The sequence below is a fragment of the Leucoraja erinacea genome, chromosome 28 (assembly GCF_028641065.1).
Source record: "Leucoraja erinacea ecotype New England chromosome 28, Leri_hhj_1, whole genome shotgun sequence".
NCBI lineage: Eukaryota > Metazoa > Chordata > Chondrichthyes > Rajiformes > Rajidae > Leucoraja > Leucoraja erinaceus.
This window is the reverse complement of record NC_073404.1, coordinates 32,157,612-32,173,478: the sequence shown is the minus strand read 5'-3', so window position 1 is coordinate 32,173,478 and position 15,867 is coordinate 32,157,612. Positions and strand designations below refer to the sequence as shown.

At 40.3% G+C, this 15,867-nt stretch overlaps 1 protein-coding gene across 1 annotated transcript in view; it reads right to left on the bottom strand.

Annotated features, from left to right (window-relative positions):
• Window positions 1-1,083: 1,083 nt before the first annotated feature.
• LOC129710483 (nuclear pore membrane glycoprotein 210-like) overlaps window positions 1,084-15,867 on the bottom strand; it is a 113,304-nt gene continuing 98,520 nt past the window's right edge. Inside the window, exons 32-40 of the mRNA XM_055657437.1 lie at window positions 12,524-12,744; window positions 10,768-10,904; window positions 9,370-9,496; window positions 8,404-8,550; window positions 7,097-7,350; window positions 5,993-6,203; window positions 4,454-4,561; window positions 2,751-2,819; window positions 1,084-2,080 (exon numbers count right to left, since the gene is read on the bottom strand). Coding sequence (XP_055513412.1) covers window positions 2,007-2,080; window positions 2,751-2,819; window positions 4,454-4,561; window positions 5,993-6,203; window positions 7,097-7,350; window positions 8,404-8,550; window positions 9,370-9,496; window positions 10,768-10,904; window positions 12,524-12,744 — 1,348 coding nt within the window. The 3' untranslated portion in view covers window positions 1,084-2,006. The remainder of the gene's footprint in view (window positions 2,081-2,750; window positions 2,820-4,453; window positions 4,562-5,992; window positions 6,204-7,096; window positions 7,351-8,403; window positions 8,551-9,369; window positions 9,497-10,767; window positions 10,905-12,523; window positions 12,745-15,867) is intronic.

The window sequence follows — 15,867 nt, the reverse complement described above, 5'->3', positions numbered from 1 at the left end:
TATGATGAAATATTGGAACGATTGGGCTTGTATTCACTGGAATTTAGAAGGATGAGGGGTTTTCTTATAGAAACATATAAAATTATAAAGACTGGACAAGCTAGATGCAGGAAAAATGCTCCCAATATTGGGAGACTCCAGAACCAGGGGCCACAGTCTAAGAATAAAGTGGGGGCCATTTAAAACTGAGATGAGAAAAAACTTTTTCACCCAGAGTTGTGAATTTGTGGAATTCTCTGCCACAGAGGGCAGTGGAGGCCAAATCACTAGAAGAATTTAAAAGAGAGTCAGATAGAGCTCTGGGGCTAGTCAAATCAAACGATATGGGGAGAAGGCAGGCATGGGTTACTGATTGTGGATGATCAGCCATGATCACAATGAATGGTGGTGCTGGCTCGAAGGGCCAAATAGCCTCTTCCTGCACCTATTTTCTATGTTCTATATGTATCTATACACTGTAAATGGCTCGATTGTAATAATTTATTGTCTTTCAGCTGACTGGTTAGTACGCAACAAAAGTGACAATAAACTAACCGAACGTCTGCGTTTGGCCCATATCCCTCCAAGCCTGTCCTATAAATGTACCTGTCTAACTGTTTCTTAAATGTTGGATTGTCCCTGCCTCAACTATCTCCTTTGGCAGCTTGTTCCACACACCCACCACCTTTTGTGTGGAAAAAGTTACCCCTCAGATTGCTATTAAATCTTTACCCCTTCACCTGAAACCTATGTCCTCTGATTCTCGATTCACCTACTCTGGGCAAGTGACTCTGTGCATGTACCCGATCAATTCCTCTCATCATTTTATACAAGATTTTCTATAAGATCACCCCTCATCCTCCTGCGCTCTAAGGAATAGATTCCCAGCTCTCAATCTCTCCCAAAAGTTACCCCTTATTAAATCTTTCCTCTCTCACCTTGAACGATGTTCTCTGGTCCTCGATTCCCTTGCTCTCGGTCAAATACATCTTAAAATCATCCTTTCAAATGGATCTTTCAGTGAGCTGGATTTATTCTCAGCGATGTGTAAAATATATTTATTGAATCACTACATACACATAAATCTGCTACATTGTAAGTTGGAATCATTTGAAATTAAAATAACCTTTTTATTCCCAATGTATGAAGCCAAGTAAACTGAATCACAAAGATTCAGTACCAAACTCCACATTCTAAATGTAACCATACATGTTGTTCATTTCCCTCTGAATTTTATTGCACCTAAATTAAAGACATTCAACTTTAAACTACCTACCACAATAAACATGCTCGGTTTTATAACAATCAAGATTGAATGACTAATGTTACTACAAGGTCAAATGATCACAAGATAGCAATATTTAAATGATGCAACTTCCAAACAACAACTTAGGATAGATTCAGAAGTACAATTAACAGAGAGATGAGGAATAAATAATTGCTTTGCCAGACATGTAACGCTATATAAAATACAACAATGAACAACATTTTGTAGCCAGTGGATAGCACTATGTTTCTATACAGGGTACGATGATTATTCATTTGTCACTCATGAAGCCATCACCTAAATGTTTGATATAAAAATAACAACCAATGCTGTATAACTTTTCTTTGGCTGATTTTCTTACGTGAGAAATGACGTTCTCCACAGTACGCAGTAATTACACTCCTGAAATTCATGCTCGTTATACGTATTTATGCCACCAGATATTAACAAAGTACATTTCCTCCCAAGGCAGATTACAAATCAAATTGAAGAGGTAATGAGACCATATTGCTGGATAATGTCTGGGATTACAGTGAAACTGATAGTGTGTCTCAATGTACCCTGAAGTTACAATCTTTAACGTGATGTTGTAAATGCACTCAGTGTCATAATTTAGATGTCTGCTTTGAACAAAAGCTTTAATGAAGACAAGATTAAATTTGCTTGAATTTTAAACACAACTGACAAAATGCAATCATATTTTACAAAAGTAATTCTTACTGCTAACTAATTGCACTGGTTCTTTCTCCACAACAGCTTGTCAACGAACACTCCACAGCCAAGACTGCAGATATCGCCTCCGTGGGTTACTACAATGAGGTGCTGAAGTGTAACCTAAACAACAAAGAGAAATATGAAAGTAAACCTTTGATATCTTATAAATCGTTTGTATCAAAATACAACTACATGACATATTTTGTCAGAATGGGTTTTCAGTATTAAATAAAATAAAGTGCTGGAGGAAGTCAGTGGGTCAGGCAGCGTGTGTGGAGGAAATGGACAAACAAAGTTTTGGGTCAGGACACTTCAGACTGATTAGAGTCGGGGGGGGGGAGGGGGGAGGGGGATGACTGGAAAAGTGAGGTGTGGACGGAACAAATCCTGGCAAATGATAGTAGGATACAGGTGAGGGCTAGATTGATTGGCAGATGAGAGATGTGATAAAGGCTAAGTGAAATGTAAAGCTGGAGGAGTAATGTGGGTGGAAAGATTTGGGGGAAAGAGGGGAAAGAGAGAAATGGGGGACCCGGGATTGGGAGATGTGTACAAAGGAGAGGAAACGAGCAGGGTGACTTGGAGAGGGGGGAGCTGTGGGAAATGGTGGAGAGATGGGAGCACAGCAGGGTGGTGTTGGGGGACATGGGAAAGAAAGCGGAGTTACAGGGTTACAACAGGAGAAACTGTACCCTCTTGTTAAGTAATTTCTGCAGTGGGCATAGTTACATTTGATTACTAACCAAGACCCAACAGTAAACAGTATGACTGTGGCAAAGTCCTTCTTTACCTGCTTGCTGTGGTGCTGAAACATAAATTACAGGAATAGTCTGTATCCTTGTCAAGAAGGCGTTGTAAGCTACAATAAGAATATAAGTGATTACCATTTATTTTCTTGCACAACACAGTACCAGTTTACAACACAGTTAGTTTAATTTTCACTACTGTAGCTCACATCAACTTAAAAGGTTATTCCCTTAATTTCCTTTAGGTAAAAATCGCTAACAGAAAACAATACAATATAACCAACTCGCTCACTAGAAGTTCAAACATCAACATGGAATTTAAAGGCCACATATGTTGGAACTGTATCAACTATTTCCATGATTGAATAAGCTGTGGCGTTGAGTATAAGAGGAGGTCATGTTGCACCTGCACAAGATGTTGGCGTTTTGTGTAGGGTTCTACTCATCATGTGGGTGTGAGAGAAAGTGCAGGAGAGATTCACCAAGATGTTGTCTGGAATGGAGGCTAAGTGGTGACCAGAGGGGCAATGATATTTGGCAAGTTTATAATATGTTTAATGCAAGAGCTTATATACCGGGAGAGTTTTTTGAGAAAAGAGGCCAACATAGTGAAGGCAACTTTAAGGTCGTACTAGGAGAGGCAATAAATAATTTAGGAAGTGTTTAGATTGTAAAGCATGCTAGCTGGAGTAAAGATAAAGATAGGCAGTTGTAAACCAGGTTGAGGGCAATAACAATAACAATGAGCAGGAAGTAACAGAAGTCCTTTATTGCAACCATTTGTCAGACAAATGGGACGATGGTATTCTAAATAGGGATCATAAGGTTGAAGATAATTCTGGGAAAAACCAACGATGAAATACAGAAGAGCACTGTTTATTGATGAATTATTCCAAAAATGTTAAATTTGCATATAACCATTGTGTAGGAAGGAACTACAGATGCTGGTGTAAACCGAAGATAGACACAAAATGCTGGAGTAACTCAGCGGGACAGGCTGCATCTCGGGAGAGAAGGAATGGGTGACGTTTTGGGTCAAGACTATCTTTGTTATAACCATTGTGTAAGAAGTGTGTAAAAAGCCTGTGATGCAGTGAATCATTGAAACACTTTGTTTTCTCCTAGAGCAGTTCCCAGTGTACACTGTAAGGCCTTGAATCAACCTTGTTTGAGAAAATCATCACAGATCTACAGGATTTATTTTTTATGTGCTGTCCATCCAGGTCAAACAAACAATTCCCTCCATCAGGCACAGATAGGATGGTGGCTCTAGATAATAAAGGTGTAGAGGGATGTGGGCCAAACGCAGACAGTTGGGAGTAGCATAGATGGGACATCTTGGTCGGTATGGGCAAGGTGCGCTGAGAGGCCTGTTTCCATGCTCTATGCTTCTATGACTCAATAGGGCATAGCTTTAACGTCAGAGGGGGAAAGTTTAATGATGTTTGGGGCAAATTTTATTTTATTTTAGAGAGGGTGGTTAGTTGCCAGGGGTGGTGGTGGAGGCAGATACGATAGTGGTGTTTGGGAGGCTTTTTGATAGGCACATAGATATGGAGGAACTAGAGGGATATGGATCACATGTAGGCTCAGGAGATTAGTGTAACTTGGCAGCATGTCCGGCACATATATTGTGACCAACAGGCCTGCTCCCATGCTGTACAGGCCTAATGTCCAAGTTTAGAGGAACAAGAGGACATCTCTAATTGCACATGATGCACTGAAAGTAACAACAGATGGTCTTTACCAATAAAAATTACAGCTGTTGTAGCCAGGACTGCAAACAAGGTGAACATCAGCACCTGGTAGGATTCCACGAGCTGGTCAAAGAAAGTAGGTTCCTCAAAGGACAAATCTATGTAACATACAAAAAAATGTCATCTGATAGGCCAAAGTTATCAACTGTCATATTGTGATTCTAAATAATATGCTACACTTGGTTCAGTCACATTGTTGTAATGTAAATTGAATAGTTTTGAATCTGTACAAAAATGGGACTTACAAAATGCATATCACACACAGCTTTTTTGACTGTGTGCAATGCCTATGGAATGACTATACCCTTAAAATGCCTGCCATTGGGAAAAGGCAATGTTTTCATTTCCATTGCAAAGATAGTGTTATTGGATATTCTTTTAAAATTCAACTAATAAAGAATTTTAAACAGCATTAACTCCACTTTGATATTAATAAATTTAGTTTGATTATTGCTAAATATGTGAAATAATTGGGCAGTGGTGTTGGAGGAGTTCCCAACCAATGTGTGAATAAATTAATGTAAATACACAATATGCTTATACTGTCGAATGCTGATATATATATATATATATATATATATATATATATATATATATACTGGGGTAGTGTTACCAGCATCACTCTCCAATATCTTTATGAGAATTTATGTTTAATCAAATATATATTTTGATTATTAAAGAATTAGTTACAATGATCACAATTTTCGTTAACCAACCAGGGTGAGTGAATATAATTGTTTTAATTTAGAATAGGGTGAAAGTAAAAATCATATCAGTCACTGAAGAAATAGTGACCAAAGGAAGGGAACTTTGAAAGTGCAATTATATTGCGAGAGTCCCCCCCCAGCTCACCAGAGACCGATACAGAAGTGTTGGAAGATAGATATAACAATGAGGTGGAAATAGATGTTCTGGGCCAATGGTATTATCTTGGGCATTTGAATGACAGGGTCAATAGGTAACCACGTATATTAGTTTGGGAATTTATATGAAGCGACAGTTTAGAGGAGGGCTCAGACATAATGTTCATAGAGAGCATGTACTGAATGTTGTTATGCCGAGATAAGACGTCTCTGGCCGTGATGACTGAGGAAGGAAAGCAGTGAGGTTGATTAGTTGAGCCTGCAAGATGATCATTCACCGACCCCTGGTGATTTACCCTCTCTAGTGTAAGCATCTAGAGGCAGACTCAGATAGCCAGGAAGGTAAAGCCTCTGGAAATCCCAAGTGTGATGCAACAGAGGGGTTTTACAAGTCCGATTCCTTCACCTTATTTTGCTGTTCCACGATTGGAGAACACAACATCTCCATGCACAGAGCAGAAGACATTCCACCATAACAACTTCTATGACATTCATTACTCACAGATCATGGTTCTGGGAAAGATGGTTTTGAATAGAGGATAACCGTTTTTAAATGTTTGAGAAATGCAGTTCTAAAACTGAAAGTATGAACTAAATACATTTGTGAAGAAACTTTCACTTGACAGAGCTCTACAAAGACGGTTGAAAGGAGGTGCTGAATCTTGCCTCGTGTTCCGCTGCTGGATCCAGTGCGCAGCACTGTGACGGCCACATGCATCACCTGCCGTGTCAGAGGGCTGGACACGCTGATATTGGTGCATGACATGCCCTGCTGGAGAAGGCTGACATTGGCAGGGCTCAGTGTGTAAACAATATTGGGTACTGCAAGTAGTTTGATGGGCTCACTCACTACAATGGCAGATGATTGAGATTGGACCTAAGATTTAAATTAAATAAGGTAATACAAATGCAATTAAACATATACAATTTCAAACACAAAATTGAAGATAACTATGATGACTAGCATAACACATTCTGGTTAGAGTTCATTGATGCAATGTGCACAATAATCTGACATCATTGCAAACAATATATACCTGACCTGAGAGTCACAAGTTATGAACAGGAAAGCTCGGTAAAGATCCTGTCTCTGATCACTATGTGATAATAGTTGTTGATTACTTATTAGTGAGGTCTCACAGTTAAAAAGGCTTTCTACTATTCACATGAGTAAGATGTCAGATATTAGTGTGGCTGGTACTGGAACAATTAAATCCCAATATTAGGTAAATGTTTATGTAAACAAGGAGGAGAGGGAGAGAAAGGGTAAATATAAATAAATAAAATATATTAAATCATATATTTTACTATATTATTATTTTTGTAAAATGTTTTAAGGTTATTCAGCTATATACCAAAATGTGGTTATTTTGCCTCCACAATTACCAAGTTACCTCAATGCATAGATGATGAAGCTCCAGTAAGCACCTAGTGAATTCCCTACTAAATCCCAAAGTAGAAGTATACTTTGAAGCAATTATCTAGCTATTCATTCCTTTTAACGTGAAAAAAATATTTTCATGCAAATTAGTAGGCTGGGAATTTCCTTGCATCCAATGACAATCTGATGCAGAAAGTGCTCAAAGTAAGTGGTGTCAAGAGGGTTTCTTTCCCTCATGTTTCAGTTGAAGTTGTAACTCAGCAACTTTCCACTCATGGCCGAGGAGAAAGTTGATATTTGTAATGCTGTCAAATTGACATTGCAATCCCAAGACTTTCTTCATGAATTCTATAGCAATCAGGTTGAACTTAACAGTACTTTGTGCTTACCTCCAGTTCATTCAACACTCTATCTATGCCAAAAATAGTGATGTTTATTAGTGGTTCTTTATGGCTGAGAGAAACAGCTGATTGGTTCATATAAAATCCAGGGATGAAAGGAATCTCTGTTCTTCCCACTTGGCCCGCGTAATGTCCTCCGAGAACAGAGGCTTTGACAGAGACATAGGTGTCCCCACCTGTGCTCAACTCCCGAAACACAGCATCTGGTAGTTCTTTTATCATGACTGTACAGCTGTACTGACCTACAATTAGAAAGGCTCTTTGTAAACATGATAACAAAAGGCACCTATTATAGATGTCAACATAGTAAACCCTCGTTTAATGGACCTCAGTTATAGATGATCAAATCTGTTGTGGACCAAGTTTGCCGTTTCATGGAATAACCACTAGGTGGATGGAGTTTAGTTTAGGAAATAAACTATTATCCTATTCCTAATATTAGGTTAATGTGTAAGATAGAACTAGTGTACTGGAGCCACCTGGAGGAAACACATGTGGTCACAGGGAGCACCTGAGGTCAGGATTGAACCCATCTTTGGCGCTGTGCAGCAGTGGCTCTTACCAGCAATTCACAGAAGCCAAAGAAACTACAAATTTACAATGTGGGAGGAAACCCATGCTGTTGCAGGGGAGCACCTAGGGTCAGGATCGAACTGGGGTCTCCGGTACTGTAAGGTAGCAACTCTACCATGGCGCCACTGTGCCGTTTCGAGGCATTGTGTATTTTGTGTTCTTTATTGTTTATTGTGTAGTGTGTGTTTATCGGCTGTTCTACATATTAACCCTCTTATTCGGTTATACCGAACAATCGACAATAACGGATACCATCTCCTCCGTGAGGACCGTTATGGCAAGGATTTACTGTAATTTCAGATTGTAATTGTGGCAAATTTTAAATCCATTCTGATATTGATTTATTTTTATAAATGCACTGGTTTTTCATTATATTTTCCACAATCTTGTTGAAATATCTTTAAGGAATACAAAGATGTAAATTAACCGGTGATATCCAATCATCAGCATTTTCAATTCCAATCACAGCTTCTCAACAAAGGAACCCGTGAATATTGATATGCATCAAGAGTTGGCAATCTGCAGGCATAAATCTGTAAGAGGCAGCTAATCCTGTCACTCCTCATGAGGTTATAGGCATGGGAAATCAATGCTGGCCTTGCTAGTAAAGGTAACATCTGGAGAAAATTACATTATTTCTGGCAATAATTATTTTAACATTAAAATTGGCGTAGAACAGTGAACGATCATATAATTCTAGAAAAGCTTTTAGACTAATTTACCTGTATCTGCAATGAATTCAGGTTCCACAGAGAAAACAGAGCCTGCAAAGACTTGTAATACAATATTATTAAATCGCACAGAACAGGCAAGGTTTGATTCTGGCTTTAGTTTTGATGTAGCTTTAATCTGAGCAAAACTGCAGTCCCCTGGGCAAATAAAAAGGCATTATATCATTAACGTACAATGGACTACATTTACTTTGAGATAATTTGCTAACAAAATGCTGTCAGCCAGACCCAATTCAACATGAGCTCCTGACTTCAACCAACCAGTAGGGGTGGGGAGAGGAACAGGAAAAGAGGTAGAATGATAATTAAGTTTAACGTAAGCTGTCTGTACTCCTTCATGTGAAGAAAATCCTTCCAATATTGGTGTTAGCATTACTATCCAAGTAGTCTGTTCTTCAAATTCCACCATTTCATACGTGATAGGAGTAGAATTAAGCTATTCGGCCCATCAAGTCTACTGCTCCATTCAATCATGGCTTGTCTATCTTTCCCTCTCAACCCCATTCTCCTGCCTTCTCTCCAAAACCTCTGAAATTTTTTCTTCAGGATTAACCATTTCTATATTAATTAGAATGTTATGCTCTCAGTCACCAACAAATATTTTACTCAATAATGCACGATCACATTTATTACTCAATCTCCTTCACATGGAAGTTGAGAAGTCAGTGTGTGGTGAAACAGGAGTACACAGTGGAGAATGATTTCACTAGGATGTGCTGACAGGATGTAAATCACTTCCCTTCTAAATCATATATTGCCACTATTATAAATCTGAAAGTGAAAATGTAGAATGTGAATGTTGCAGATAAAACTGTTGGCTGTGACAAAGCCCTGGTTCGTTCTTCTGATGGGCAAGTATAATTAGTGTCATTGAAATATAGCCCTAGTCTCTTAAGGGTTAAGTCTCTCTACACAATTGTAGTTTCCCATTTGTGGATAGAAAGAATGAGCACTCACCCCTCAGGCTGCTATCTTTGTTCATTGTAGTCACAATAAATCTGTACACATTAAACTTAGGAAGGCCGACAATATGTTTGAAACCGTGAATGGAAATGGAGGCTTTTCCTACACCAGTAACTGTGAGCTGAAATGGAGATGGGAGAATTATTGCACAAAATGCACTAACAAATCCAAGGCATAGTTCTTATCTGAAAATAGTGCATGCAATTTATGTTGAAATGCTGAAGGCTTCAGTACACTTACATTTTTACGAGTTTCTGTTTTAGTTTGACAATTAGTAATATAAGCACAATGTGAACTATGTAATGAGAATTTATGACTCATTTCTAAGATGACAGATGGGTTGAAGGAGGAAAGAGATCATTCTAGGCTCTTACTATTTTTTGAAACTCAGCGGGTGAGGCAGCATCTATAGAGCGAAGGAAATAGGCGACGTTTCGGGTCTGAAGAAGGGTCTCGACCCGAAACGTCGCCTATTTTCTTCGTTCCATAGATGCTGCCTCACCCGCTGAGTTTCTCCAGCATTTTTGTCAAGCTAAAAGGTAAATAGTTTTCCCTTAACTTGTTACAGTAGCTCTCAATTAATTACTTATCTCTATCAGACACGGTTATCCAAAAGTAAAATGATGATTTTATTTTTTATTTTTGTCTTGTTAAATGTATGTCTTGAGTTAGTTTTTATTAATTTTTTTTAGCTGTGTACATGTGGGGGTGGTGGGGGGGCTGTGGGGGAAACCGTTTAAATCTCTTCCCTGTGCGGGGACCCGACTATTCCCTGTCGTTGGGCCTAACATCATGGAGCCGGCGGCGACCTCCGGCCGGGACTAACATGGGGGCTCCAGTTGCAGAGCCTGCGGAACTGACATCGCTGCGGAGCTGGCCAACTTCGGAGCGGGAAGAGTTGTGGTGGCGTGCGGCTGCGACCCGACTTTTGGAGTTCGGAGGCACTGGCCGCAGACCCGGTGGACGGGAACATCGGGAGCTCCAAGTCCTTGGTGGGAGACCGTTTTTCCGAGCTCCGCAATAGCGACTTCTCCCGCTGGAATTGCGGGTTTAAGGACATGGAGCTGGGGCCTAACATCGCCCGGCGTGGCTTAAACGGCCTCAGGACTTACCATCGCCCGCTGGGGGCTTTAACATCGGAGCCCCAGTTCGCCTCGACACTGCAGTTGGACTGCTGGACCACGGGAGAAGGAACAAAGGGAAGAGATATAGACTTTGCCTTCCATCACAGTGAGGAGATGTTGGAGACTCACTGTGATGGATGTTTATGTAAACTGTGTTAAGTGTGGGTCTTGGATTGTTTTGTAATGTAAAAAAACTGTAGAAATAATATTTCGTTCAAACCTAGGTTTGAATGACAATAAATTGCATTCTATTCTATGATAGCCTTACCTCTCTGTAGGTTTTCACAATTCCTGGAATTTCGTAATAGACAGTGGTCGACCCAGTGCCCCTGGTAACTCCCAATCCTGTGCCACTATCGATCTGCAGAACTTCATTTGATAAGACATACCAGTTCCCAGGCTCACCTAAATTAATGGTTCAGTATGTAAGTAGCTTTGAAAAGATTCAGCAAAAACACTCATTCAGCATTCTGGCAGACCACTCGGAACACATCAGTCACAGAAACAATTTCAACTGTAATATTCCGCGTTTGTTAAAAATTATAAGCAAAGGAAAGGTAATGGAAAATATTTATGTTGAAGTCAAAGTCCTTCAACATGCTATTATAAAAAAGTTACATTTTACCACTCCAATGTGTGTGGCATTTAGTGTTCCAAACAATCCGTTGGACCCACAGATAAGAATGTTTTCTTCCTCGAGCAGCTATGGGGATTATAAATACTGCAAATTATAATTATTGGACAAAGCAGGCAACCACAAAGTAAAGTGCAGCACCATAACACATGTAGATAGATCCGATTTACCATGACTATGGTACATACATAGGGAGAAACAGTTTGTGAAATTTCTATGATTATCAGGTAGTTCAGCAATAATTAACCAACTGCAATACATAGAACAGTACAACACAGTAACGGGTCCTTCGGCCCACCATGTCCGCACCAACATCCGCCCATACGTGGTCTATATCTCTCCATTTCCCGCCTGTTCATGTGTCCATCTACATACATCAGTCATAAGCATTACCCTAAGCAAGCTACTGGCCTGCTGAGAGCTTCCAGGATTTTCTGCCGTTATTAGCAGTAATAGAATCCTTGTTTCTGAGAATGTTGAGAGTTCAAGTGTCTCTCAAGACTTGAACATTTAACATGGGATGACATTCCAGTGCCATGGAGAGGGGTAATGACTATTCTAGTTGCAGTCATTTGGATGAGATGGTAAATTGCTCTTTGCCCTCTCATGATTTTGGGGGTTGGAGGGAAGCTAGCCAAGGAAAATTTACCTTACGTTGAAGAGTTGAGAAGTCATAGAAAGACACAGAGTCATCCAGCACAGAAACACTCTTCGGCCCAACTGGTCCACGCCGACCAAGATAGCACATCTGACGTAGTCCCATTTGCCTGCATTTGTCCGTATCCTTCTAAACTGTTCTACCCATGTACCTGTCCAAGTGTCTTTTAAATGTTACCATTGTACCTACCTCAACTACCTCCTCTGGCAGATCATTCCATACACCCACCAACCTCTGAGTGAAAAAGTTGTCCCTCAAGTTCCTATTAAATCTTCTACCTCTCACCTTAAACCATGTCCTCTGGTTATTGAATCTTCTACACTGGATAAAGAATTCCCCTCAACATTTTATACACCTTTATAAGATCATCTCTTAGCCTCCTGCGCTCCAAGGAATAAAGTCTTAGACTTAGCTTTGGCCCTCGAGTCCTGGCAAAATCTTCGTAAAACTTCTCTGCACTCTTTCCGGGTTATCGACATCCTTCTTACAGGAGGGTGACCACAACTGAAGACAATACTTCAAATGCAGCCTCACCAATGTCTTGTACAACTGTAACACAACATCTCAATTTCTATACTCAATACCCTAAAAGTTGGCCAAGTGTGTCGGAAAATCAATCAAAACAGAATACTTTGTTGATAGATTGTAAATATTCCAGAAAACCATGGGCTGTGCTATTTGAAGCCTTCAACCCAATTAGATTAAATTCTTCTTTTCAGACAGATGACTAACCTTCCTGATTCACCAGGACGCTGGAGAAACATATGACATCACTCAATACCACGTGTTCTGATATGTTGGGCCAGATGGCGTACTGGATAGGTATGGGGATGTAGTCAGCAATGCCAGGATGCTTGTTGTCCCAAACTGCCAGTATGGTCAATCCTACATTGGCAGCTTGAGCCACATAGGTGTTATTACTGGTGCCCGGTCCAATCAACAGCAGATCATCCCTACATTGATTTTGAACAAACACATTAACATTTCAGGCAATGTTTATAAAATTGTTACTTTCAAATTTTATTCCTGTCACATTTTCACTTTAATCAAATGTAATTAAACATGTAAATATGAATGGTGAACTGTGGAATTAGGTTGACAACTTTGCCAAAGGAAATCCATTTGGTAATGATAACTTCAGGCTGATCTGCATTATGTAGTGGAATCATAATCTGCCTGTCACCGTGTTGGGCTCTGTACAATCAGTTAAGGCAGTGATTCACCTCACAAAGTAAATCAACATTTGTCATAAATAAGCACCTTCCATAACTTTGTTCTAGGAAAAAAATCATATCACTTTGGTACCCAGAGCAACACAATAAAGATTCAGCAGATAAGTTTGAACCATCTTCAGGCATTGTATTGAATTTATTGTAATTATCTCACATTTTGTTGTCTCTAATATGAGATAATGACAATAAATTGAATACAATACAATACAAAAATGGGTGAGAAATCTATGGGCTCCAGTGTACTCCTGCTATAACTCCAGTGTACTGCTGTAACTCCAATGGATGAGTGAAAATGGCCTACTCCTGCACCTATTGTCTAAAATGATGCCAGTGATGTGGAGTGTAAGGGGCCATTTATTTTTTAGATGCCACTGCCAGCAGCACCATCATCTCCAGGGATCAGCGTGTGTCAGCAGGACATTCCTGACCCTGCAGTGCGGAAGATGCTTCTCTCCATCCCACTTGCTTTAGTACAAACTAAATAGTTTCTACAACTTCAGAAAGCTGAACTGACAGCAGTCGAGTTTCCCAGGATGCATTCTGGGTGAGAACGAAGGATTATTAGACAAGAGGATGTTGGCCTCCAACCAGGGGCGGAAGGCCAGAGGGGACACGTCCCCCCCCATGTTTTGTAGGCGAGTTCCGCTCTTGCCTACAACCATTATCATCAACGATTCTTGTGTAAACCATTTACAAGTTAATGTCAATGCATTCATTGGTCAATCTGGATCTCACCTCAAGTCTGCATAGCAAATGTTTCAACTCAAACAAAATGTACAACTTTGCTCAGTGATCGTGTTTCTCCTCTATTCCACACTCTTTATACCATAGGGGCACAGCAAATACATATAACTTAGAAGATGCAGTTCTAATATAAATGGTAGTATGCTCTGCCAAAGACATTGTGGAATGCAGGTGCCAAGTTCAATCAGTGTTTGATTTGGTGAATGAGAAATCTCAAATGACCTTGTGCAACCTGACTGGGACAGTAAAGATTGGGCAGAGAGTACATTTAATATACCAACCCCCCCAACAAAAATATCCTGGTTGTTAACAATCAACAATGTTAACAATGAAGTAACTAAAACAAATCAGCAATTGTGCAAGTTTAATCTCAACGAGGAACCAGCAAGATTGTGTAAGAAAGAACTGCAGATGCTGGTTTAAATCAAAGGTAGACACAAAATGCTGGAGTAACTCAGTGGGTGAAGCAGCATCTCTGGAGAGAAGGAATGGGCGACGTTTCACAAGGACATGGCAGACCAATTGAATAACTACTTTGGTTCTGTCTTCACTAAGGAAAATATAAATAATCTGCAGGGGAAATAGCAGGGGACCGGGGGTCAAATGAGATGGAGGAACTGAGTGAAATCAAGGTTAGTCGGGAAGTGGTGTTAGGTAAATTGAATAGATAAATCTCCAGGACCAGATAGGCTGCATCCCAGGGTGCTTAAGGAAGTAGCCCCAGAAATAGTGGATGCATTAGTGATAATTTTTCAAAACTCTTTAGATTCTGGAGTAGTTCCTGAGGATTGGAGGGTAGCTAATGTAACCCCACTTTTTAAAAAGGGAGGGCGAGTGAAAACGGGGAATTACAGACCAGTTAGTCTAAGATCGGTAGTGGGGAAAATGTTAGTCAGTTATTAAAGATTTGGAAAGTGGTGAAATGATTGGACAAAGTCAGCATGGATTTATGAAAGGTAAATCATGTCTGACGAATCTTACAGAATTTTTCGAGGATGTAACTAGTAGAGTGGATAAGGGAGAACCAGAGGATGTGTTATATCTGGACTTTCAGAAGGATTTTGACGAAGTCCCACATAAGACATTAGTTTGCAAACTTAAAGCACACGGTATTGGGGGTTCAGTATTGATGTGGATAGAGAACTGGCTGGCAGACAGGAAGCAAAGAGTAGGAGTAAATGGGTCCTTTTCACAATGGCAGGCAGTGACTAGTGGGGTACCGCAAGGCTCAGTGCTGGGACCCCAGCTATTTGCAATATATATTAATGAATTGAATGAAACATCTCCAAGTTTGCAGATGACACGAAGATGTCGGGGCAGTGTTAGCTGTGATGAGGATGCTAGGAGGCTGCAAGGTGACTTGGATAGGTTGGGTGAGTGGGCAAATGCATGGCAGATGCAGTATAATGTGGATAAATGTGAGGTTATCCACTTTGGTGGCAAGAACAGGAAAGTAGACTATTATATGAATGGCGGCCGATTAGGAAAAGGAGATGCAACGAGACCTGGGTGTCATGGTACACCAGTCATTGAGAGCAGGCATGCAGGTGCAGCAGGCAGTGAAGAAAGCAAATGGTATGTTAGCATTCATAGCAAAAGGATTTGAGTATAGGAGCAGGGAGGTTCTACTGCAGTTGTACAGGGTCTTGGTGAGACCACACCTGGAGTATTGCGTATAGTTTTGGTCTCCTAATATGAGGAAAGACATTCTTGCCATAGAGGGAGTACAGAGAAGGTTCACCAGACTGATTCCTGGGATGGCAGGACTTTCATATGAAGAAAGACTGGATAGACTCAGCTTGTACTCGCTGGAATTTAGAAGATTGAGGGACGATCTTATAGAAACTTACAAATTTCTTAAGGGGCTGGACAGGCTAGATGCAGGAAGATTGTTCCCGATGTTGGGGAAGTCCAGAACAAGGGGTCACAGATTAAGGATAAGGGGGAAGTCTTTTAGGACCGAGATTAGATTTTTTTTTTTCACACAGAGAGTGGTGAGTCTGTGGAATTCTCTGCCACATAAAGCAGTTGAGGCCAGTTCATTGGCTATGTTTAAGAGGGAGTTGGATGTGGCCCTTGTGGCAAAAGGGATCAGGGGGT